This window comes from Zonotrichia albicollis, chromosome 3, assembly GCF_047830755.1.
Source record: "Zonotrichia albicollis isolate bZonAlb1 chromosome 3, bZonAlb1.hap1, whole genome shotgun sequence".
Classification (NCBI taxonomy): domain Eukaryota; kingdom Metazoa; phylum Chordata; class Aves; order Passeriformes; family Passerellidae; genus Zonotrichia; species Zonotrichia albicollis.
Genome location: NC_133821.1, coordinates 21,021,519 through 21,047,759, shown reverse-complemented (window position 1 = coordinate 21,047,759; position 26,241 = coordinate 21,021,519). Strand labels below are relative to the sequence as shown.

The 26,241-nt window shown below is 44.5% G+C and overlaps 1 protein-coding gene across 4 annotated transcripts in view; it reads left to right on the top strand.

Moving 5' to 3' along the window:
* Nucleotides 1–26,241, top strand: part of ALK (ALK receptor tyrosine kinase) — a 305,535-nt gene that overhangs the window by 271,781 nt on the left and 7,513 nt on the right. For 2 of the 4 annotated variants that reach the window (XM_026797338.2, XM_014271871.3), the window contains 14 exons: nt 1,407–1,557; nt 3,908–4,039; nt 4,844–4,988; nt 5,773–5,955; nt 7,406–7,504; nt 8,193–8,345; nt 9,533–9,631; nt 11,332–11,518; nt 13,656–13,746; nt 14,634–14,698; nt 15,580–15,709; nt 22,174–22,271; nt 23,413–23,505; nt 25,116–25,217. In XM_026797338.2, the coding sequence (XP_026653139.2) occupies nt 1,407–1,557; nt 3,908–4,039; nt 4,844–4,988; nt 5,773–5,955; nt 7,406–7,504; nt 8,193–8,345; nt 9,533–9,631; nt 11,332–11,518; nt 13,656–13,746; nt 14,634–14,698; nt 15,580–15,709; nt 22,174–22,271; nt 23,413–23,505; nt 25,116–25,217 (1,728 nt within the window). Of the gene's footprint in view, nt 1–1,406; nt 1,558–3,907; nt 4,040–4,843; nt 4,989–5,772; nt 5,956–7,405; nt 7,505–8,192; nt 8,346–9,532; nt 9,632–11,331; nt 11,519–13,655; nt 13,747–14,633; nt 14,699–15,579; nt 15,710–22,173; nt 22,272–23,412; nt 23,506–25,115; nt 25,218–26,241 lie in introns of those variants that run through there. The other 2 variants (XM_074536919.1, XM_026797340.2) reach the window with 2 other exon arrangements.

The following is a 26,241-nucleotide window of genomic DNA, read 5'->3' as shown; positions in this document are numbered from 1 at the left end:
CCCTACTGGCAGCCAATTAGCCCTGCCAGCTTGCTGTGCCTGGTAGTGCACCTCATTAGCCATTGCAAAATCCTGCAGTAAATCAACTCAGCTTTCAGATTCATGCAGCATCTGTTCAGGGTGGCCCAGTGCTGTGTCCATCACTTTTTCTGCTGGCTCTGGTACAGCCTGGCTGAGGACTGATTGCTTTGGTTATCAGCAGTGGCATGAACATAATCATGTCACATTGCCAGGGTCTAATATGCTTTATGAGACACTGCCTGTTTGCAGGCAGGACTGTGCTGGGCAGAGAGCAGCCAGGTGCTGGAGGAAAGGAGGTGTTGAAGCAGAGCACCTATGCTGTGCCTGGTAGGAAGCTGAGAGCCATTTTTGAGTCCTGCAGTCTCTGGTTATGTGCTCCAGGTGGAATTTTGCTCTCACAGAAGCACATGGCATGCTACTAATGTCAGTGGCGAATTGCCTGCTTATTTCATATGTAAATTGGGTTGCTATACCATTATTCACCTGCTCAGAAAGTTGAGTAACTCTGTGTTTTGTTTCAGAAATGTGTGTTTTACCATGATTTTTTAAAAGTGCTTTAAAATCCTTTGCTAAAAGTTGTTTTAAGTATGTCCACTGTTAGAAAGGGAGAGGGAGGAGATGAGAAATACCGTGTTCCAGCCACATCTTTGGGTACAGCAGCAACAGAAAGCACCTGTGAATCTTGACTGTTTGAAATAAAAATCCCAGAGCCTTAACTGAGGCTGCAGCAGCCTGTGTGTAACCTGCCCACTCCTGGCTGGAGACAGGGAGATGTTCCTGATCACCATGAGCTTGGCCAGGGGGCTTTTGCCTTCCTTGTTTACTGCAGGTAGTGTCATCTCCATCTACTTTTCTTTCTGTATTCCTCTGGTCCTGGGAATAGGAGAGCTGTTTTCCATCTGGTCCATACTACCAGGACCAGTTATGCTGTCTGCTTTCTCAAATCTCCCTCTGTCAATCTCATGCTTAATGTTCTCTTTAGCCATATGTCCTGGTTTCACCAGCTCTCCTGCTTCTGTTCTTTCTCTTCCTTGCTGCAAACTTCTCAAGGATGTGCCTTCTGGGAAACAACATGTGTTTCATATATTAAAGCTGGAAACTATATGGGCTTGCTCGCTCTGTTTTCAGCTGTGTTTGCCCAATAATCAATGTGAAAGAATCTGTTTTGTAACTACCCAAGCTCACAGATTCAAACAGAGCAGAAAATCAGTCTTCAGGCTTTGGGTTTGGGTTTATTTAGAATGTCAGGTCTTCAGAGCACAGCTTTGTGACACCATGCAAAATGCTCAGGTGTGCAAAATGCTCAGTGCACAAAGGGGTTTATGCCTCCTTCCACCTGCCTGGGACAGCTCAGGTGGCAGCCTCTTGTTTTCTTGTTCCTGCAGCATCTCAGGCTATGGAGCTGCAGGTGGGAAAGGAGGGAAGAACACCATGGTGCGGTCCCACGGAGTGTCTGTGCTGGGAATTTTTGACCTCCAGAAGGATGATACGCTCTATATCTTGGTGGGACAGCAAGGAGAAGATGCTTGTCCTAGTGTAAGTGATTGCCTTTCTGTTTTGCCCTCATCCCTTCTACCAATCCATGGAGTTTTGTCTTTTTACACAGAAAAACACTGTCCTCAAGGGGTTTGGGCCTATAGGAGTCAAGTAATAGGTACAGATTTACTGGGAGAGCATGAGAACATGAAGCACCATGTCCCTGTGCTTGCTTCTTTTCAGCATTTGGGCCCCATTGATAATACACAACAGGTTCCTGACTGGTCTGAGTATCTCAGAGCACCTGTGTAGGGGCTTGGAGACAAAAGACAACCCTGCCTTCCATTCCTCTGGAGATCAGTCTTCAAGGCTGATTTTGCAGGGTTTTGCCCTTGTTCCACTATTGAGCCCAGCCCTGCCATTTTCATATGCTCTGCACCTCTGGAGATACCCATGTCACAGGGCCTGCTTGGTTATCCTCCCTAGCGGAATAGGAAAGACAAATCAGTCATGGTTGGGTCAGTCCTGATTTTCATGTTACTAACTAACCCTTGCTGCAAATGTCTTGATAGAAAGATGGGCACTATTTGCATGTACAGAAGTTTATTAATTGTTAAGTATTCTTTGGAGGAGGATGTGGGAATAGGACATTCTCATGGAGCGAACTGTGCATTTTCTGATGAAATTTCACCTGCAGGTTTGAACTGGACATTTAAATTATGTGCATTTCTCAGCTGATAATGGCTGGCATCCAAGAGATGAAAGCTTAGCAGTTTGTTAGAGCAGAGAAAGGTTGAAGGATATAGACAAGTAAAAGGTGTTCTCAAGGCTGGCTGCTGAAGTAAATAATGTTCAAACTAGAATTACACATTTCTACAAACAAACCATTAATATAAAGCCTTTTTGAAATGAGAAATGGCCTAACTCAAATGTCCATCCAGCCTCTTTAACTAGGAAATTCCAGCTGAGGGTAATATATGGACTCATTAAATTGCAGGCCACTGTAATCTTAGTGAGAATTTATTGAGTGCTAATGTAATTCTTTCATTGAGGCAAAGAGATTGCATTGACTTGTAGAGGGGACTTTTACTAGATTGGATTGTAATCAGTTATGTCTTTGCCATGAAGGATTATTTTTTTTGTAATCTAGTGGTTCCTTTGGGTCATTGACTTTGTCATTTTATTAATCATTCCCACCCAACTCCAAATCAATTAAGGAGTGGGAAAAAACAAGGAAAGGAGGACTCTTAGTTCTTTAGGCAAGTCTGCACACAAAAGCAATGCCACTCATTCTCTAGCACAGCTTAGAATATATGGTGTGGTCAGCAGAATAATTTGTAATTTGAGTATGCTTTTATCAGGTTCTTCTTCCAAAAGAAAACACACACATGAAAGTAGAAGGAAGCAGAAGGTCAATCCTACTATAACAAATGTTTGTGCATTTTCCCCTAAAAGTGTTGTTGGTTTAGTAAGTTAATTGTGCATTATATGTGCAATATAACATATAAGATAGTGTTACTGAGACAAAACCTGTGAAGTAAAATAGGCTAGAAGCAAAGTTTGAAACTTGAAAATGCTCACAGCAGGGTCCTGCTAGTCATGTCCTTTAGTGCTCCAATTTTAAACCAAAACAGTAGTTAGGTCATAGTCCTGAAGTAGGTATAAATGGTGGTTTAATATTGTGATTGAAATCAGTTAGTGAATTTGGGGATTTGCTTAATACAGAAAGTTCACTGCGTTCAATGATAATTGATGGAAGGGAAAAATGCTAACTAGAAAATGTGGAGGTTTTTTAGTGAGGTACTTTCATTAACATCAGGGGAGCATTGCAGTAAAAGGTGGGATTGCTGCTCTTTTGGTAGGCATTGGTAGTTGCAGTAAAATTGCTGCTAAGATCATCAGAGATGCACAGGGGCTGCTTGGCCCAACCAACTGGAAATGAGGTAAACAAACTTGGGTTCTCTGTCATTTGGCTGTTGTGTGACACAGGACAAACACATCCTTGCCAAGTTACTCCTGTCCTCCTCTTGTGAAATACAGACTGTTAGTGCTGGGAAATATTTGCAGCAAATTCTGCTACATTTTGTATGTTAAAAGCTTATGGAGTTGTGTTACGTGATATTAGGTATCAGCACTGAGCTTGCTTCAAAATAATTCCATTTAAATGGCAACAAATTCTTCTGGTGAAGGTTGAGGGAAAAAGCCAGATTCTTCTAGAGGAGCATTCATTTTGTTCTGGTCATGTGGTTTCACTGGAGGACAGTTTCTTGCTGTGGGATGATGAAGAGTTCATGAGGCCTTTGGGGCCTCAAAGGGTTCATGAATCCTTTGAAAGTGTTCATGAGGCCTCTGTGTGTACAAGGGAGTGGAGGTTTCTTACCTGAATTCAGACTTGGTCTTCTGTTTGCAGACGAATGATGTTATCCAGAAGGTCTGCATTGGAGAGAACAACGTGATTGAAGAAGAGATTCGTGTGAACAGAAGTGTCAATGAATGGGCAGGAGGAGGTGGTGGTGGTGGTGGTGCCACTTACATATTTAAGGTATGCAAACACAGTCCCCAGGCACCTTCAGCATCCACACATCCTGCCTCTGAAAAATGCCTTATGCACCTCAGGGAGATGGTCTAGAGAGTGACCTCTGGGTATCCTTACTTTCCACTTGAGACATGCAGGGATGTGGGTTGGCCCTTCACAGTTCTTTGAACTGCTGTTCAATATGGCCACACTTGTTTCAGTGGTTTGAAGTATCCTTTGCAAACATAATGGGTTCCGCTGGGTTGATTTGGGTTTTTTCCAATAAAAACTAAGATGCTGAGGCAGAGTTCTACAGCAAAGGGCAAATTCTGCAGGACTTCATTCACCTCTGTCCTTGTAGAATGTGAGACATCAGCTATACATTTAGCCTGACAAGGAAAGCTGAGGATAGCCTGTACGTTTTCTGCTGGCAGTCCTGTAGCTGTGGACATCTGATGGTTCCTGTCCTGTGCTAGCTGAGACAATATTCTTAGTCTCAGTGTGCAGAGCAGTGCTCCTTAGCTGTTTCATTTGATAAGAGTCATGACATGGGGCATTACAGGCTTTCTAAGAGCCATCACCATGGTAGATATAATTCATAGAGCTACTGACACTGCTGTTTCCTGTAGCAGAACTTGGTAGGACTATTCTTTAATTTTCTATTCATTAATTTTCTGGGTGTGGGTACATAAATAATGCAATGACAGTGTGCAGTGCTGAGCAGCCCTAGATGCCTGCTTGGTGCAGCATGCAGTAATTATGATGTGGCTGAACTTCCATTTGCATGTCTGGCTCAGTTTGAACATTGCCTTTATTTCTGAATTTGTTAAGATGGAGAACGGAGAGCCGGTCCCCTTGATAATTGCAGCAGGGGGTGGTGGCAGGGCCTACAGGGCCAAAACGGACACATTTCATCCAGAAAGACTGGAGAATGATTCCTCTATTCCAGGGTTGAATGGAAATTCAGGAGCTGCAGGTAAGGAGAGTTTATTCTTTTTAAGAAAACCTTTGTGAATATGTGGTACTCCCAGATTTCTCCTCCTCACAAGAAGGTGAGGCAAAACTCATGAAAATACAGTTCAGGGGGAACAGAGGGTTATAACACATGCAAATAGAAGGTACCCACAGTGCTGGATACTTGGGATAAATAAGGGTTTCAGAGATGGTATAGCCATAACAATGGCTAGATTCTCCCAAAATAATGCAGTACCTCTCATAAACAAAGTTGCTTGGTTTTTGATGTGGGAGTTTGCAGTGCCAGTGTGACTGTTCTGGTCTCTGCACTGTTTTGTGCTGTGTGGACATACTCAGAGTTTCTCTGGCTTATGCAGAAAGAGAATAATTACACCATGTCTAGAAGTCTCTGTGCAGAGACCTTGGACTGAGCAAGCAGCAGAGCTGAAAGTGAATCACTGGTATGTGGTGTGGAGAGTAGGAGTGGGAAATGTTTTCACACCCCTTACAATAAATTCAGTTTTTTCTACTTTAGAATTGGCATTAGTTTATTTCAAGAGAGTTTTATCAAAGAGAAGGGGAAGGCTCTGAAAACCAGAAATAAGTGATTGGAGAGTAGGTAGGAATATCTTTTTACCTTTTCTATAGAAAATACTTGTCCTTGCATGTATGGTAGGTGAAAAGAGGTGCAGATGATGACTTTCAGCTGAGGGGTTCTGAATGGAAGCTTGTCCTGCAGATCCCTCCAGTGTTTTTTACACAAAAAGTAACCCCTGGCTGTGCCTTTTCTCTTCTGTCACCTGCAGGTGGTGGAGGTGGCTGGAATGATAACACTTCCTTCCTGTGGTCAGGAAAATCCCTGCTGGAAGGTGCTACTGGAGGAAGATCCTGCCCCCAGGCCATGAAGAAGTGGGGGTGGGAGACAAGAGGGGGTTTCGGAGGGGGTGGAGGGGGGTGCTCCTCAGGTGGAGGAGGCGGAGGATATATAGGTAAAGTGGCTTCGTGTTCAAGGTGTCCCTTCCCCTCCTTTAGTGCTAATGCTCAGCAAAAGCTGATGATAAGTCTCCTGTAGCTAGCATATTTGACTGTTATGTACTAGTATGTCTGTGTGTTGCCTTTTTAGCACTAGATGAACTCATTGAGGCTTTGAGCAAAGAGCCAGAGGCCAGTCCTTCAGCTGCAGCCCTGGCTTTGCGCTCTGCAAAATGTGACATTAAGATCCTGCTGTGATTCCTGAGCTTCTCACATTGGGGTGACAGTGCTGGAGCAGGAGGAGCCACAGCAATGTGCTCCCGTTGCCAGCACCTGTGTTGGGAGGACTTTGGTCCTGGGGACTGGCAGCCAGGCTTTATGCCAAGGAATGGAGGCAGCTTCTGCCCTGCCTTGGTCCTGCACAGGTGGTCTCTGGGAGCAGAGGCTCAGGCTGCCAGCCAGCACCCCTCTTAATATGACTTCAGTCAACAAGGAGCTCATTTCATGTGCTTCTGTGTCTCAGGGCAGCTGTCAGATGGCATTATGTTGATTACAACTGGTGTGGGCCAGATTCAAGATCTCTACTAACCCATAGTCTCCTGGGCCACATAGTTTCTGCAGCCATCTGCATTGTGGGGGACTCTTTAACGCCTGGTTCTCCACAGCTTAAATTAAGTATATGGTAGACTAGAAATCTTGAGAGGAATAATGAGTTTAAATTAAGTGCATGTTTTGTACCAATGTTCCTGTGTAATGCTTCTTTTTTCCAACAGAATGACTCACATGATTTTTTTTTTTTTTATTTCATGAAGACAATTAAAGGGAAAAAGCTATTTTTGGGTGGGGTGGGGGAATTGTTGCATGCTTGAAGTACAAAATATATGTATTTCTTATATTTGTTATCTATTGCCCATACTTTGCTTCTGGTATGTTCCATGTGCTCAAGCAGAAATGAGCAACTCATAAATTCCTTCAGTCCCTACTCCTGGTGGACCACCCTGCTTTCAGGGGGCAAAGGAGAGGAAGGATACCAGGTTATCCACTCCCTCTGCTGACACAGTCCATGCCTTGATCAGCAAGGGTACTAACTGAGCCCTAGAGTACTGGTGCTTTCCAGTCTCTTGGCCACATAAATTTTAACAGGGGCTTGTGTGTTTCACAGCATCCAAATGGTTAAAGATGAAGTTTGTGCCTTAGTTTGGAACAGTCTACCTAAACAGAGCTAATTGACTGATAATAATTGTCACAAGCTTCATTATAAATTGAAGTGCTAAAGTCCGGAAGTTCACACCACAACTTGCTAAATATTCCCTATATATTAAATGCTTTAATTTTTCTCTTTTTTCATTTGGATGAAATATGAATATGCTCCCTAAATATGCTGAATTCATGCATGTTGCCATGTTTATCTGTGTGTTATTGTTTTATGAGCCTCAGTCTGTTAAGGTAACCTCTGGTTTGACGTAGGTGGCAATGCTGCAGTGGACAATGACCCAGAGATGGATGGGGAGGATGGTGTGTCCTTTATTAATCCAATTGGTACTTTATACACTCCAGCACTTAAAGGTATTCATACTGGTCAGAGGTCTTCTCGTGGGCTTACTTAAGTTTAAAAATTGTAGTACCCCTTACAAGCTTTTGGGGTACAGCTCAGTGCCATGAACATGAGGAGGCAGAAAGTGCATAAAATACAGCAGAGGATAGACAGAAGTAGCAGGAAAAAAACAGGGAGAGGAAGCATCAAGCCTATTAGGAAACACTTCCAGCAGTACAGACTACCAGGCTACAGAACAATTTTGGACAAGGAAAGTGATAACAGAACCTCATAGCTCAGATACTTTAGGAAAGAAACAGACAAAACATCTGATTATTCACCAGCAAACAAATTGCTTAGAGCATCCCTTCGTAAAATATCTAGGTGCTGCCCAGCAGTGCATGGGAGTGATAAATACTGCAACTCCAACCTGTGTTTTCCCAGAAGTCAGTGTCTTTAATGTGTTTGCAATGTGTTCAAAAAAACAACCAAAAAAAAACTACTTGTTTTTTAAAAAAACAGAAGTTTCCTTTAGAACAGTCAGAAGTATTTTCAAAGGCAGATGCACTCTGGCCTGGTGGATTCAGCCAGAAAGTTTTGAAGATATTGCAGTGATTGATCTTGGAGGGACTAAAGTCCAGGAAAGAAAAGGGTGAACCCAAGGAAATTATGAGAATGGTCTTTACAGTAATTAACTGAGCTTCTTCATCCACTCCTTAGTGACAGAGGGGCACGGAGAGGTGGAAATTAGGCTGCACCTTAACTGCAGTCACTGTGAGATGGACGAGTGCCATGTTGATCTTGAGACTCAAAAAGTCATTTGCTTTTGTGAGCCAGGCACAGAGTTGGCAGAGGATGGTGTGTCTTGCACAGGTAAGTAGGTGTGTGGGGTACTACTAACATGTGGGACAGAAAATGTGTGGCCAAAGGCTCTGGTTTGGACTGTAAGACATCCTGAAAGTGCTGTCTAATCTTTCTTAAACCTGGCTGCAGTTGAATGCTACTTTCTTTCCTGCTGGTGTATGCTGCAGAGCTGTTTTGCCAGGATGTGGCCTCATCAATGGTGAGGAGTGAGGCATTGAGCAGCAGTGCTGCTTTGCTCTGCAGTATGTGTTTGGCATCCTGGGCAGATCTGAGCAGAATCAAATTTTGTGTCTGCTTGTGCTGGTGTTCAGAGTCTGCTCTGAAATCCTAAAAGTTTGCTTGCTGAAAGAATTTTCCAGCTGAACTTAAATTTCAGACCAGTTCTTTAAAGAACCAAAAAAAAAAAAGCAAGGTGAAGGAAAATATGATTCCTGAGGAATTGGACATTGAAAGTAAAAGTTCAGAAGCTGTGAGAAATTCTGTGCAAGATTTCTCTGAGAAAAAATAAATACAGTAAATAAAACGAGATACTTGCCTTTCTTTCAATACCAGGTGCTCAGAGCTCCATTACTGAGTTTGCTTCCTATTCTTGTGCAGCATTTAGAGCAGGTGACCCCAGGGGTTTGGGATCCTGCTTTCAGCTTGTCACTGGCATGGGAAAATTGTGTTTTTACCATTCCTGCCTGTAAGATGGGTAAAAAGTATGGTCACTTTGTCAAGGTGAAGTAAACCTTAATAGCATGATCCCACATGAGGATGCAGCTTCACCACACTGTTATCAGGTTTTTCTGCTTGGATTACATGCATTTAGGAGATGAAATATTGCAGTCCTCCTCCTGCTTTTGCTGTGATTTGGCATTGATAGCAGCACTTTAACCCAAACAATGTAATGTTCTTTTCACCCTCACAACCTCCTGCCCCTGTTTTTTATGGTCTTGTTTTCCCACCCAGGGAGTTCACATGTTAATTCATTGATAGTGAACCATCTGTTTTAATGACTTGATATTAATTGAGGAAAGTGAAACAATGAAGTATGAGAAGTCATAGATCCTGAGAACTAGTCATGCCAGAGGTTGCTCCTACACTATTGAAGCAGCAGATGACTAAATGGAAAGAAGAGCAGAAAAAAATCTGGCAGCAAAAAAGTGGCTCCTGGAAGATAATTTTAAATGTGTAATTCCTTCTTTCTGTTTCAGCTGAGCCAGTGGTTCGTCTCCCTTTCTCTTTGGTCTTGTCTGTAGTGACTTCAGCATTGGTGGCTGCTTTAATTTTGGCTTTTTCAGGAATCATGATAGGTGAGTGTTTCTCTGCAAAAGATATTTTCGCATGAGGGCTGGATCTGAGCTAGGGATAATTGGGCCCTGAGAGGCAAAAGGATTCGGGTTTTGAGCTACTGCTGTATTTAATGACACCTTCCCACACACATCTTCAGATTTCTGTAGTTGTTTCTAACCACAATGACCAAGTTGAGGAGGCTTCAGTTACTGACTGCATCTCAAAAGAGATGGTGTTTTTTGTGTTGTACTGTGCAACTGCCAGAACACAGCTGCTTGTGGTTTTGTGAGATCTGGTGCTGTTTAATGCCTAAAATCTTCTTTATTTGTGCCTATGTACAGATTTCACCTCCTAATATATGGCATTTAAGATTCAATTCTCACATAGGTTCCCCTTTCACAAACTGCTCCTTAGTAGGATGTGGGTATTCTTGGCATTTTTGCTTGAAGTTCTAAAAGGTATTTTCCACTTTTTCGTGTTCTTATTTTAAACACTCACTCACCTGCATTTGGTGCAAGCAGAACAGATCTGAATCAATGAAAAGGAGTCAGGGATTCAAACCACAGCTTTGCCACTTTTCTTTGTCCACACTGTGTGTGGTCTGGGGAAGGAGAGGGATGAACCAAGAGCAGGAAATTAGATCTGCACAGCTGTTTCGGTTTTAAGAATTTCAGGAGTTATCAGTTGCATGCACATGGTCCTACGTCTGTGATTTCTGTCCTGACAGTGCCTTTTTACAATGACTAAATACTCCTCAGGAGTGGAAGAGTAATCCTCTTTCCATCCAACGAGCCTATCATTTCCATCTCAGGAAAGGGCAACGATTTAAAAAATCAAAGCAAAGGCAATGAGGAGGAAAATGGAGGACAGGCAGGGTTTGTGGATAGGTCATTACATCCATCTGCCTTTGCAAGTGCGTGTTTACCCCTTCAATTTTTCCCCTGAGCAACATCTGCTGGAGAAGATGCAGTAACTATTGCCGTCACAGTCTTTGGGCTCAACCCAGCTCCCACAGAAATCAATAGTGATTTAACCTGCTCCTGATTGTCATCTTCTTTTGGAAAAAATCCTGCAATATCAGTTACTATTTCAGGGAATATCCTCAGGATGTCTTCTTTCAAGGTGTGGTTTTTAATGTTGTTGCAGAAGCATCAGTGAAGTGATGCAAGGAATATAACATATCATAAACTGACTTCAAATGTGCTCCTACTCTCTTGTTTAGAAACAGAGGAGTTTTGGAAAATTGGCTATTTTTTATGTACAATGTGTTATTCTGGGGAAACAGCTTAGGCTATCCATTTTGAACAATATGATGCAATAATTAATTTCAGACTTTAGTCACTTCTGTGTGATTTAGGAAAGTCAGTTATACCCCACCTCCCACAAGTTTCAAACTGAACTTGTATTTGGAAGGTCTGGTTAAACTAAATAGAGCATTAAAACAACATCAGAACTCTGAGATCTCTCCAAGTGAAATTCATTTTACTCTTTCCTGACAGTCCACGAGCAAGCCTGTTTCTTTGTAAGATGTGCAAATCAAAGGTTCCTGGATATCTTCAGATCCCATTTTCTATCTGTAATTATTTGATGTACAGAAACATGCCAGTGTCACTGGCTGGTTTGATTCCCTGAAGTCTGGCCACAGCAGAATGGAATCCCAGTGAGAAGGGCTGTCCCAACTCCAGTCTCTGGCCGTGGTTAACTGTGTTCTCCTGTTTAGTGTATCGCCGCAAGCACCAGGAGCTGCAAGCCATGCAGATGGAGCTGCAGAGCCCAGAGTACAAACTGAGCAAGCTGCGTACCTCCACCATCATGACTGACTACAACCCCAACTACTGCTTTGCAGGAAAAACCACCTCCATTAGTGACCTTAAAGAGGTGCCTCGAAAAAACATCTCCCTGATCCGGTAAATCCATCTTTGCCTTCCCCACCCTTCACGTTGTACACCCACACGTCCCTGCTCTCCTAGAGAGGTGTGAACACACAGCTCTGTGCAAATTCTTGTGCACTTTTAGGTCTGGACCATAAAAAAGCTTTCCATAAAATGTAAAGCTGCAGTAGTTAGGCTCGTGTGGAGGGGACTAGATTTTGGCATTCACCTTGACCTTCTGCAGGTGCAGTGTTCATCTCCTGGGATTGTGAGGAGAACTGAACAGTCATCACCAGTAATTCAGTTACATCTTTTACAGGCTATGCAGTGAATGGCCCATTGCCATGAGCTGATGAAATTCTGGGATGGCTGAAGCTTGTAGAAGGCCCTTTAAAATCTTTGATGGGGTCTTTGGTAAAGACAATGACATCCTTAAGTGCAATAGCAAGGAAAAGAATGGATTTAAAAATGCCAGACAGTATTAAAAAGACAGGGATATAAAGCCAGCAAGATAATCATGTCTGGATGTGAACTTCTGAAAAGCTTTAAAGTGTCTCCTAAGAAAAGCTTGAAAATTCAGAGTTCTTGCACACTTTGCTCTACTGCAGGATACCTGTGAATGTGACAGTACCCTGGTACCATGCAGTGTTACACAAAAAAATAAAAAGTGGAAGCAGGAGTCCTTGGGAAATTGAGAAGCTTAAGGTGCTGAAAACAAATTATGCTCAGAGCAGTCTATGCAGTCTGCAATATTTTGCTGTCTCTTATCTCATTCCCCCTTACCTGCACATCTTGCTGGACTGCACCTGGAGGTTTCCAGTGTACCCTGTGCTGCTGCTCCCTTTGTCACTTGGACTTTGAAAGGATTTTTGAAGTGTGGCAAACAGACAGCAGAGGATACAGCTGGGAATTGACAAGGGAAGGAAAAGTGGACTTTTTGGAAGGAGGGTGAGTTATGAGCTGTAAAGATCTGGCTTATCCCCTCAGTTTGTAATAGGTTGGTCAGGCAGAGCCAAGAATGGTGTCTCAAGCTGATACCTACAAAATGTTATTACACAAAGTGGTTGAGTCACAGGCAACACGAGTCCTCGGTGTGATTTCATGCCCAGACTGGTTCTATCCTGGCAAAACTACAGACAGAGCTTATGAACAACACAGCTGGAGGGCAGCAGCCCATGCAAAAGCAGTCCACTGATGCAGCAGAGAACAGAATCGATGCAGCCCTCAGCCCAGACCTGGCTCTAACAGGAGAGTGCATGCAGCCTTTTACCCAACTGAGATGCAGGAATGCCTCTTAGAGGCTGGAAATGCTACTGCCCAAAGTGCAGCCCATGCAGGGTTAAGAGGGACTCAGGATTTGGGGTGCAGCCTCATCCCCTGCTATATTTCACCATGTCATTGTGACTGGCCACTGATGTGAAATAGCTGTTGTTGTACCAGTTGACTTAAGGTTAAGAGAGTGAGGACTGAATAGACAGGTATGCAAAATCTGTATCACAAAGGCATTGAACAGAATCTATTGTACAATTACCCTTATTCCTTTCTTTTTTTCTTGTAATCTTATTCAAAATAAAACTGTACATTTCATAACATGATCACTGCCAGAAACGATTCTCAGCACAAATTCTTAGAGCTGAGGGCTTTACAAAGCACTGTCATCACCATTTACTGGCTAAGGTACTTGCCCAGAATCACACAATAAGTCAGGAAAAGTTATTTGCTTTAGAATTCAGGTCTTTTGAGAATCATTGTGCCTCCTAGTTTCTTGCTCAATGTTTTGTTTAATGGTGATGCAGAAATATCAGGGGAACTGTTAATGTGTTTAGGGTGTGTAAACATCAAGACTCAAGTCCTGTCTTTATTGATCTGTTTTGGAGCACCCACCACTGAGCACTGATGCCAAAGCCATAGATGAGTGCTCTCTGTTACGTGCTGCAATGCCAGCAGCTCGATTTCAGCGGGGAATGTTCACTTCCATGGACTGCTTTCCCTTCCAGTTGAATAAAATGTAGGTTCATGGACGACCTCACCAAGGTCTGGTGAGATCATACTGTCAATATCCATTTCTCCCTGTTACACTGCCATGAAAATTGTGAGCCTGTGAGCTGTGTCCACAGTGTTATAATGTGTGTTCTCTGCAGTAAAACCTTCTTGTCTTCTCTGGTCTGTCCAGGGGTTTGGGCCACGGAGCCTTTGGTGAGGTATATGAAGGTCAGGTGACAGGGATCCCCAGCGACCCCACTCCCTTGCAGGTGGCTGTGAAAGTAAGTGACAGTGAATGAGTTATCATGATGGTTTCATGCACCTTTCACCCAAGAGTCCCAATGCATTGTAACAATGAAGATGAGTGAAGCATTGCTATAAGTCCTGAAGGACGTGGCTAGAAATATTGCTGCTCTGTTGCAACACTTTAATAGTACAGCTTGTAGGATACGGGTATGTGAGACTACTAAAAGAGGACTGTGAATAGTAAATAGGCAAAGATTTCCCACAGAGCCACAGTAGGCTGCAGGAATGAGAGCTAAATCCATCCTCTGTCCGTCCTCCCCATGCTACACCTGGTTGGTAATCTGTCCAAAAGTCTTCACAGGGCCAAAAGCTGCTGGCACATACATCAAAGACCCTGCAAGTAGGAGCTGGCTGGTTTTCCAGGGATCTCACCACTCCCTTACATGATGGATATGCATTGGATGTGAAGCTAATTCCTAAGAGATCCTGGTAGAGTTCTCCAGGCCTTCAGCAGTCTAGCTGGTTTGTTTCCTCTTAGAGATTACATAGCAGCACAGTTCTGCTTCTGATTACAGATCCCAGTCTTGCAGGAAGGGATGATCACTGAACTGCAGAGAACTCAGGAGCTGTGACCTCACTCCTCATCCTCTATACAGCAGAGTCCCATATGTTGAACAGTTCTCTGTGCACTCTGGGCTATTTCCTTTGCTGGGAGGAGGAGGACAATGGCCTTGATGGGCCAAGAGTTCTGATATTTACCTTTCAACAGGCTTCACAGTCTAGTTTAGCAATGCTCTAGTGGTTGTCTTAGGGTGAGGTTTCTTTTGAGAAAGGAGGATTGCTGCAGACAGTGTTAGTGTCAGGTGTTCTAATCTGTAAGTTGAAGTATCTTCTCCTTGTCAACCTGTTCTTTCTTTTCCAGACATTGCCAGAAGTCTGTTCAGAGCAAGATGAGCTCGACTTCCTCATGGAAGCTCTCATTATTAGGTGTGTATGAATCACATCAACACTGCTTGTGTAGGCTTGCAAAGCCCAACAAAATAAAAAAAAAAGTTCTTCATAGGTGGTGTCCTCTCAGCACATCTATACAGTAGTTTTAGCACAAATAGAACAGGCATTGCCATCCTTTTCTGTTCTTCTTACAAATGGAAAGGCACCAAATGATTAAAGGCTTTATTTTCAAAAGGATCCACATTGGTTTTCATTACCCAAAGTGAAAAATTTAAAGCCAAGATTTTAAAATTGATAATAAGATCTTTTTGATTTCTCTTAGAGAGGAGAACATACCTTAGGAATTTGGGTTTGGCTAGTCAAAACTAACAGATGGCCTTGACTTTATGGGGCTGTCATGTCATATGTCAGTGTCTGAATCACAGAATCCATGGAACTACTTTCCCATCACATTTGACAGGTGGGGAGATAAGGAAGTATTAGAGACTTGACCTGAAGAAACATCCCCCACAAGCAGATCCCCATGTCAGTGTGTTACTTAGAACAACATTACCCTAGCCCAGCTTCTGCCTCTTGGATGGGGAAATTAAGAGCAGAATTTTCTCTGTGATCAGACATTGTCTGCTTCCTATGCCCCACAAGTCTTGCTGTAGCTCAAAAAGAATGCAGAAAACAGGGAGAGGAAAAGCAGCCAAAAGCCACTGCTTCCCCACATCTGTCTGTCCCAACATGGTTGGGACAGACACAGAATGCAGGCGTAGTGCTTTAGCTTTATCCAGCTGCCCTACCTTTGAGATTTGTTATTTTTTGGGGGGGAAAAATACCCCAAAAACATTCCCTGCAGCAAAAGGGTTTCAATGTTTTCTGTGCTTTTTGGGTCGAAGTTGCTCCCCAACTGTGTGTCCCTGTCTCCACAGCAAGTTCAACCACCAGAACATCGTGCGCTGCATCGGGGTGAGCCTGCAGGCCCTGCCCCGCTTCATCCTGCTGGAGCTCATGGCTGGGGGAGACCTCAAATCCTTCCTGAGGGAGACACGGCCCAGACCGGTGAGGAAAGACTAAATTGTGGTTTATTTAGGGGGCTGCTGCCACAAGGCAAACACTTAGCTAGAAAACTCATCTATGCAGATACTATTTCCCAGCATTTTAGATGGTCACAAAATTCCTGTTGTTGTGAGACCACTGTGGAGGCAGGAGCCAGCAGGATAGGGAACAGATGCTGCTGGGGCTATGCAGAGGTGCCTCATCTCTGGACTTTGCTAGATAACATTGCAGATACTACCTAAAAAAAGAACAAAGGCAAAGTCTAAAAAAGAAAGTTAAACTCAACTCTTACCTTCTCTTCACCAGCTGGGGGCAGGCTGTGGGGAAATATTGAGCTAGTAATATTAAAAATATAAACCTGTTATTTAAACTGCTGATCAGATACATTTGTGTGGATATCTGTCAGTTCAAATTTGGCACAGGCAAGGAGACAATCCAGCCTGGAGCTGTCAACTTAATAGAAAATATCTTTAGTCCAGAGTTTTAAAGATTTTCCCCACTGAAATCAGCATCAATAGGAAGAGACAGTCAGCTACAAATGTGGAAGAAATAAATTATGACTTCTAGAGAGAATTCAGTAGTTCAGAAGAATAAAGCTTTCTCTGAGTCCCTGGGTCAGAAAGTCACACAGATACTGCTGAAGTTTAAGGCTGGGCCCAGCTTCATATTTTGTCTCTAAGTTTGACAGAGGACAAAATGCTGCATTTTATTAGTACAAGAGAGACACGAATTTGCTCTAACAGGTATCAATAAGATTCTTCCTTGAGGCGTCTGGACACAGATCAACTTTTTTATTTTTTCCATGCAGTGTGGTTTTCAGACATATAAAATGGTCTGTGAGATTCAGAAGCACTGCAGTCTTGAATAGGTTGCAATAAAGTGGCTCCTTCCTGGATATGGAGGCTAAACACCCAGAAAGGAAAGTGTGAAATCTGAGCAAGCAGACTTTATAAATAGAAGTTGTTTTTCTGAAGCACCTAGAGATGCTCCTGCAAATGGGCTGAACTTGATGGTAGGTGAATGGGGAAATTCATGTTCTGCAATGTGGTCCCCACTCTCACCCAGTGCAGTGTAAAATGGCACAGACAGGATATGCTGCAGGTAAGTGCTTTGTTCAAAACTGCCAGGCTGTGCAAGGGCTGGGAATGGGCAGGTGAAACACGATGGGGTTTGGCTGCTTAAATTAGAGAGGCCAGCTCAGTGATGGTACAGATCTTGTGAGGAAGAACACTAGTCCAGCACAGCAGGAATTTTTACCCACTTGCAGTAAAATGAGCCAGCTCCTTTTGTAGATGAAACAGCCCTTAATCTTGACAGGATGAAGTCATGGGAGCCTTCTGATCTGAGGAGTTTTTTCTGTTTGGCCCTACCTCAGTCATGAGTTCTTCCTTACCACAACTTCTGCTTTTGTCAGCAATAGCTCTGTGCAACCCCTGTGATAGTCCATGGCAGAAGAGGCTGATGGTTCCCTCCATTGCTTCTTTAGTATTTCTCTTTCTGCCTTCACAGTTTTTCCTTCCATTCCTCTTCTTTCCTTGTTGTCTTGGCTTGACAAGACAGGTGCCTGCTAAGGAAGGCAGGAGCCTCCCCTGAAATGGAAAATATAAACCCCCTCCCTCTGAATTATTCTAATTTTGAAATTAAAATTTCAAGCAAAGATATGGGAATAGGAATAACAGTTCTTTACTAGGACAACTAAAAATAAAAATGCAGTAGTACAAAAAAAAAAAAAACACAAAAAAAAAACCACTGACAGAGTCAGAATACAACCTGACACCATATGGGTCAGGGTGTTGGTAGCAGTAAATTGAAATGGTGGCGGCAGCCCTCCTGCAGTGCCAGCTGTGGTTCTGTTGGAGCAGGAATCCATCCTGTAGAAGGGTGGAGTTTTCCTCTGAAGGTCCGGGGGTGATGTAGATGGGCCTGGTCTTCATCTGGGAATCCAGTGGAGAAGAAAGCTGCTCCTCTAGGAATCCAGTGGGAAAAGGTGGCCTGTGGTGCTCCAAATATCAGATTATATCCAGGTAGGAATGCTTGGCTCCTCCCCCTGGTCGGAGCATATCCCAGTGGGATGATGGAATTTTATCAATCATGCAGTGACACTCATTGGCCCATTAACAGAAGGTATGTCCTGGAGGGGGGATTGGTTGTGGAAGAGATAAAGAAAACTGCCCAATTAACAGAAGATAACAGGAATAGAATACTCATCCCCATTTCCAACCTAAGACACTTGTTTTTCCTAACCTGTTTGAGGTTACCTGAGACTGACCATAGCACAAGGCCTTTTCCCATCAGCTTGAAGATTCTCCCTGGTTTCTGTATTTAACTTGCTCCCAGGAGTGAAGCAGACCTTGGATTGATGACTCTGTTTCCTGCTTCGTCCCATGTCTCCCACACTTTGGAAGAGCTGAGCTTCAAATGCAGATGGGTACTTGCAAGCTGGAACTGATCCAGAAAAGCAGTCTCCATTCCTTCTTTAACAGCTGGGTGAACGTGGGCAGCCTGTCTCTGTGCAGACACAGATCCACACTGTTTTGCTCCATTCTAATACCTTCTTTCCCCTTGCCTTGCCCTGCTTCTGCAAGCATCCCATGTGGTGTCTGCCTGGCAAGGATGACAGGGTAATTCATTATCTGGCTGCTGGGGCAGCTCCTGAGGGGCCAGTGGCACCTGTGAGTGCTGAGAAATCAGCCTCTGGTGCGTTTTTGACTGCTGACTCACAAACTGCGAGGCAAGGAGACTATGACTGATGAGAGCTGAGATGTGTGCAGGGCACTGTGCTCTGTGAAGTATGGGATCCAGCCCTGGAAGTGGATTTACCCTCTGCATACACTCGAGGTGTGACAGTCTCTGTACACAGGGCCTGTGGCTCAGTGCTGGTGGATGTATCTTTGGACTGCTCTTAATGAACCCTGAGCTGCTTTGTTCCTCCTGTTGCTTATTCAGGGAAGACAGGCAGAAGGCAGGCATAGCAGGCTGGATGTCTAGCTTTTCAGGGCCATGAAAGGAAAGAGAAGGGACAGTGCAGAGTAAAGAGGCTTTGATGAGCTTTGCTTCCACAAATAATTAATTGAACATGAGCCCTATCTGACTGGGTGGGTGGCAGAGATGCACTTCTTACTCTGTAGAAAGCACCATATTAATTACTGCCTTTCTCCTTATTTACTTTCCACTTTTGTATTTTCCAGCTAATTTCTTTTACCTTGTCTTTCCCACCTACTTTTGCTTTCAGCCTAATTACAAAAAAAAAGAGATTTACATGTTCAGTCTCTACCTTCAGCCCCCAGTTGCTCTTTGCACTTCCTTGCCAGTAACACCAAATTTACTTGCTCGTTTTGGATAGATGTAATAGAGGTGTTAAAGACATTAACTTGGCACTAATTCCAAGGCTAATGGAAAAAGAAAGCACCTTGCTGGAGAGATCTCCAGTTGCCACTGGCCAGCTACAAACTGTGTGGCTTGGAACAAGACACATGCAGCATGCTGCTGTGTACTTGCACACTGAAAGAGAGGAGGAAAGGGAGCAGAGGGAATGGTGAAGGAGAAGATGAATGAAGGGAAGGGGTGACTGAAGGCATTGCAGGGACATGAAATGGAAAGCTAAAGCACCTGCAGGAGGTATCAGAACACGGGATCCAACTTCATGAGAGATGGAGATGCTGCCAGCACTGTTGCGTGTTCATCTGTGTTCTTCATGTAAAAAATGAAGTTTCAGCTCAGCCAATATGTAATGATTTTTCTGGACTCTAAGAATGATCATCACTGGTACAAGACCAGTGATTCTTGTGGAATGTGTCCATTTATGCCAGCTGGGTCCTCTCCATAAGGTTCAGATTCATAATTCCCCATGAGTCCATGGCTAACAACCCTGAAGGCTTTCTCTGTTCCATTTTTAACAGAGTTTCACATCTATTACAGGATTACCTCTTCCCCCTCATCTGCAGAGAGGCAGGCTGGTAGATCCAGAGGCTCCTGGAATTGGAGCCTTAGCTCAGTGTGAGCATTGCAGAATTGTCCATTCTGGGAGGTTCAGTGCTGATCTTTCTCACACACAGCACAGCAATCCAAGCCCAGCTCTGGGAGAGAAATCATATATGGATAAATGATTCCCCTCTTTTGTGCTGTGCAGCCTGTTGCACAGAGCAGTGATTACACTGAACAATACACACAATTTCATTCACCTTTGGCAAGATTCAGCCTCACCTGGGACGTGTCACAGCACTGGTTCCAGCATGCCCACTGCCCCGAGCAGTGGAGCCCTGCAGCTGGCACCATCCATTCATCTGGGGAGCAAAGGCTGTAAAGCAAATCCTTTTGTTTGTCTCAAGGCTGCCCCCTTGCAAAATGAATCCCAAACCTCCATTTTTCAAACAAATTACATGGCTAAATTGTCCTTGGCTGGGCAGTCACATCTGTTTTAGGATTGTATTTAGCCAAATAAAAGGTGGAAGGAATTTATCCAAGGAAGGAAAGGAAAGCAAAAAGAAAAAAAAGGGAAAAAGAGAAAAAAGCTATACAGATCAAATCAGCTTGTGGCTTCAGCCTACAGACTGCTTTGCAGTATATCCAGAGTCTGAAATCGATTGTAGAGTAAAGAATTGGGCTTTTTACTCAGTTTTTCAGTTTTCACTTCAGGTTTCTGACCCTTGCTTGAAAGAGCAGGGAATGGGTAGATTGAGATATTAATTTCCCCTTGGTTATGCCCTGCAAGGGAAAAAGAAGATGTGCATTCTTTCTTATTGTAGCCATCTTGTGTAGCTGGTGAGTCACTTTAACTCACAGAGGTAAAAGAGATTATTCCCCCTGCCCAACAAAATGGCAGGGAAAGAGCTGCTTTATGTTTGCAGAAAACAGTTACTCTGTAAAGAGAAAAGTTTAAGGGGAGATGCAGTCCAGTGTTTTAAAAAATCAGTGAAGTATATATATGCAATGAACTATGCTGTGTAAATAATAAAATACAGGCAGGTGGAACAAGATCACATTTTGGTTTATGGCCCTGTATTGAACAAAACAGGCTTTGTTCACACAGACATGCACCATTTTTCAATTATTTCATTAGTCAAGTATTGAGGCCAGGTTTTTTTTTTTCCTAATATCTTCAGAGGACATTAAGTTGGTTTTTTGGTTGTTTTTTTTTTTTTGAGTTTTTGTTTGGTGGGGTTTTTGGGTGGTTTTTTTTTTTTTTTGTTTTATGGGGTTTTTTCGGGGTTTGTTTTTTGGGGTTTGTTTTTGGCCTTTTTGGGGGGTTTTTTTGGTGTTTTGTTTTGGTGGTGTTTTTTTGGTTTTGTTATTGGTGTTGTTGTTTAGTTCTGGTTGTGGTTTTTTGTTTGGTTGATTTTTGTTTTTTAGTTTTACCAGCCAGTGACCACTGTTTAACTAGTCATTGCTGCAGAGCCTGGACTTATTTCCAGTCCCAGTTTGCAGTGGTTTAGCTCAGGTGGGGTGGCCAGCACAGCGTGGCATGGACCTGGAGATGGGCTGGAGAGCCAGCAGTCCCTGTCACTGGGGAAGCTGTGCTGATTTCTGCACTGGTGTGACAACCCCAGGGGCAGGTGTGCCTTTTGGGGACTAGGCTGACTGGTTGGTGTCCTAAGAGAGAGCCAAGGAGTGTGATCAGCTTGTTTGGTGCTGTTACTAAGGCTGATAAACACTTAGCCATGAAATGGTTGTTGTACCATGAGCAGTCACTGCCACCTGGTTGTTTCTCATCATTCAGCTGGCAGCAGCACTTTCCCCTCTCCCACAGGACTGGCCACAGGGATCACTGCATCTACCACAGGGATCACTGAATCTCACCACAGGAATCACTGATTCCCACCTCAGGCATCACTGAATCTCACCACAGGGCAGCAGCTGTGGTTTGGCTGCAGGGGCTGAGTGTGAATCCTGCCCTTTCCACCAGAGCATCTGGCTCCTCCTGGCAAGGGCTGAGGGCTTCATCACAGGGGCAGGAACAAGGAGTTGGCAGCCTCAGTCTTCCGTAGCCATTGGCTACACAAAACTGTGCCAGTGCTCTGAGGGGCAAGATAAAACCTACACAGATGTGGAGGATGGAAAGAGCAAATGTGACTCATGCCATTATACAAAATGTCATTCCCGTGGTTCAAGGTGACTTTAGAGAGGAGCTGGCAGTAATACAGAGAAACTCAGTGAAGAACAGTTCAGGATCCAGATCTCAAAAATCGTGCTGAAAATTCAGATGTGCCCTGAGAACTGGGGGAAATTCTTACAGGAGCATGCCAATGGAGCTGGAAAGTCAGAGCCAGCTGATTCTGTCTGTTCTGATTCTGTCTCTGGGATCTGTGTAACGTGTCTGCACATCCTTTCATAGTTCATGGCTATGAACTCTCTCCTGTGCATTTTCCTAATCCCTTTGTCACTTGCTGGAGAGCTCCCAGCACTGTAGCGGGGACAAATCACACCATATTTCTGCTTTTAACCCATATGTGTCCCTTGTCTTTTGGCAGAATCAGCCCTCCTCCCTCTCCATGCTGGATTTGCTGCACGTGGCCCGTGACATTGCCTGTGGGTGTCAGTACCTGGAGGAGAACCACTTCATTCACAGGTGGGTGAGCCCAGCCTGGGCAGGACTTGCACAAAGGCCAGCTGGGGCTCACAATGCCCTGCTCTATCTGTTTGTGTCCTGCTGCACTCTAGTGGCTGGATACCTTTAAACAGGGAGACAAAATCAGAATTCTAGAAACAATGAAGAAAGGAGCTGCTATAAATCAGGCTGGCAAAGGTCTGTAGTTTTGCCAAAGATTCTGAGCCCTGTCTCAGGACCTGCATTTGTGCAGCCTATTTGCCTGCTCTGCAAATGGACACAGTGTGACAAAAGTCTTTAAGTCTCTCCCTGTCGTGAGTTTTATTTAGTGCCTGTCTGCTCGTTTTGGAAGCTTTTTCTCCCCTTCTCAAACACCTGCACAAGCACAGCCAGAAGGCCAACATCAGGTGACCATTGCTCCTGCAAAACAGGGTGCTTGGCAAGCACCTAGAATCTGCCTGTAGAATAGAGATGAGAAAGGTGGCAGTTTGCAGCTCTGAGAGTCACCACAAGGTGTGCCATTGTGTTATCCAGACCTCACCACAAGGTGTGCCATTGTGTTATCCAGAACTCACCAAAAGTTGTGCCATTGTGTTATCCAGACCTCAAGGTTTACTCCAGCCCAGCAGAGGTGGAGCTCGGAGCTTTACCTGCACACACAGATTCAGGCCCACAGCTTCAGTATTCAGAGCAACACCTGCACACTGTTCTGGCAGTGTTCTGACACCTGTCTCTGGCAGTACAACAGCCTTTTGACAACACTTGAACAAGCACAGTAGGGACAGATCAGAGGTTCATTGCCCAGACAGCTGGATGTTGGGACTTGTACATTCTGAAATCAGCTCCTCTTCCTGCACTCCTTAGAGACATAAAAATAACTCCTGGGGTGAAGGGAGGCTCACAGGAGGCTCACCCTTTCAACTGGAAGATTTTATGTGAAGTTTAAAGAGAAAATGTTAAAGAACAAAACTATTTCTGCTGTGGGGATAGATTGGAACTGGGGACATTGCAGTTATCCATAAACACTGACTTTTCTGGCTGTTTAGGTTCTCTGCAGCTCAAAAAAGTAGGTACTATATTTTGTTTACTTTTTGACTTGAAAAACTGTCAAATTATTAAGTGGTTCTTCTCTTTCTGTTTCTTTTCTCCCCTTTCCTTTTAGGGACATTGCTGCCAGGAACTGCCTCCTTACCTGTCGGGGGCCTGGGAGAGTGGCTAAGATTGGAGACTTTGGAATGGCCCGGGACATTTACAGGTAACAGAGCCAAGCCCAGGGTACCTGCAAGTGGGAGGTCACTGAAATGGGGGAGGAGCAGTTTTGTGCAGCCTCTTGTGCTGCTCTGTGTAACCTGGTGAGGTGAGAGTGGAGAGATGCCAGCCTGGTGAATCCCAGCTGATGCCTTCCTGGTCTTTGCCTTAAACTGTCCTGGACAGTTTTCTGGGCAGTGAAGTCTAATGGTCATGGAAGGTTTTCCCTCCCTCTTAGATTCTGTCCTCAGTTTCCTTTTTTTACATTCTCCACGCTGAATGGCATTGATGTGCCCCTTTGTTTTGTGATCCCAAATCATTCTGAGTTTAATCTCTCTCCTTGATGCTACCCCTGCACCTTTGGTTTGGTGTCATCAGTAAATTTCCTCAATTTACTGCAGCTAAAGGAGGAAAGTGCAGAAGGTCGGGAAAATGTAATCACCCAAACTGGAATTCAGCCAGGACACAGGGTTAACTACCTTTGCTCTTGCAAGAAGTGCCAGAAAATCTTTAATGACCATGAGCAGTCAGGGCTGCAGTTTGATGTTTCATCTTCCTCAGAGCACCTCTAGAAGTGCAGCTCCATACCATGCTGTGCTGAGGAATTGATTTGCCCTGACTCAGAAGAAGGAATGCCTCATGCTCAGTCACCTGCACAGTTCATTCCAGTGCCTTGCCTTCTTTTTTACCTCCTTGGGGATTCTCCTGTGCAATTACTAAGCCAGGTTTGGCTGTGCTCAGCTTGAGCTCTGACAGTATCACAGCCTGAGGGGCTGCAAACAGAGTGCTGCCTTCAGAAACCCAAGTGTATCAGAGCTGCTTGGGTTTTTCCCTCCACAAAGAGCCCCCATGCAGCCCCACTGTCAGATGGGGCTCTGCTGGGACAAAGCAGCATCTGTCACCCTCACACAATCAGCAGAACTGACTGCCAAGATGAACACTTTGGTGCTGAGCTTTCAAAGGTGCCTTTGAAGCCTGCATGTGTTTCTTTGTCCAGGAGCACCCTTTGGAGCACCCAGGCTGTGCTCTTGTGATCAGTGATAGCAGCTTGCATGAGCAGCCTCCTGCAACTGCCAGCATGGCATTTGGGGCTTGCAGGTTTTATTTTAAATGACAGCCACTCCAAAGGACTGCTGTGACTCCTGTCTCAGGAACATTTTTGTGTCACTGTCCCAGCTCCTTGTTCCTATTGAGGGGTTTGGATTTTACTCCCAGGGCTTTAGACTGGGTATATATGGGATAGGTTTGGTTTATTCTTGCTGGGTATGCCCAGGATGACCACGTGTGAGATAAGGTGAGGAGATCTTGCTGTGGTTGAAAGGGGCAGGAGGAATTTCTGCCAGCAGCAGTTACTGTGTTAGTAATTCCCTAGGAGCATGAGGATAACTGGTTCACCAGATCAGGCCTGAAGTGATGTAGATTAAACAGCACTTCCATGGTTTGCTCTTTTCCACAAATTCTATGAGAAGAAACAGGTCATTCCAGCACTTAGATTGTTCCACCTAAATTAGTCTCTCCTCAGGCTCATCATTTGAATATTTGTAATTACAAAAATCTCATATTGATGTCATTTTCTGAATCCTTGGCTGACTCTTTTGTTCTGTTTGTTCTTTGCAGAGCCAGCTACTATCGTAAGGGTGGGTGTGCAATGTTGCCTGTCAAATGGATGCCCCCTGAGGCTTTCATGGAAGGGATCTTCACATCAAAAACAGATACATGGTGCGCTTCCTTTCCTCCGCTGGCCGTGTTGGAACCCCTTTTGTGAATCGTGAATATTTTGTAAAAAACACATGTTCTTGTTCATTTTTCACATACTAAAAAGGCAAGCTGGGTCTTTCAGAGGCAGCAGTGTTTGAGGAGACAAGGGAGCAGAAAGGTCAGGCCTGTGCAGAGGTGGGGACTGCAGGGCAGGGAGAGCAGAGCAGATGCAGGTGCTGCTCCAGCAGGAAAGCATCAGTCCCACACTGAGGAAAGCAGCAGGGGAGGCTGCAGGCACGATCCATCCTGCCAGTCAGGGAGAATGGTGTCCTGCATTGTGGGTTTTGCCTTTCTCCTGGCCTACAGCAGCACTCGGAGCTCCTCAGTGGCCAGAGGTGGGGAGGAAAATTGGCAGAGCAGGAGGCAAGAGCTCAGGGTGTGTGGAGGGGGACGGGGCTGGTGGCCAGGACACAGCTCCTGAGCAGGCCCCAGCAGAGGGTGAGGTCCACACTCATTGTACAGCTGAGCTCTGCCTGTCTCAGCACCAGGCAGAGGAGTTCCCCATTGCTGCACATCTCTCTACAGCTTTAATGTGAATTAAATCAGGTGAATGCTTTGGAGGGGCACTGGCCCAGCCACTGTCCCCAGGGCTTTGCAGGCCCCAGTGCCCAGGCCAGGGCTGTGTGTGCTGGGGAGGGTTTTCATTGTTCTCTGAGTGACAGGTGGGGCCTGTGGGCCTCAGAGCACCAGTGGGGGTTCACTAGCAGGATATTTCATGCAGGGTGGCTATTCCAGAGGAAATTTTGCCAAAAGTTCTCTCTCCAGCAGTGGTCAGTGTCTCAGAAAAGGATAACCTGACTTGTACTTTTGTTACCTCCAATTGAGCAGTGCTGAGTACAAGGGCAAAGCAAACATGTTTACCTACCTACATCATAGGTTTCACTCACCTAGCAGTCAACTACTGATACTTGTTAAAAGTTTTAAAGTTACAGCTGTGCAGCTTATTTATGTCTGGATCCTACAGCAGGATTTCCACCAACTGCCT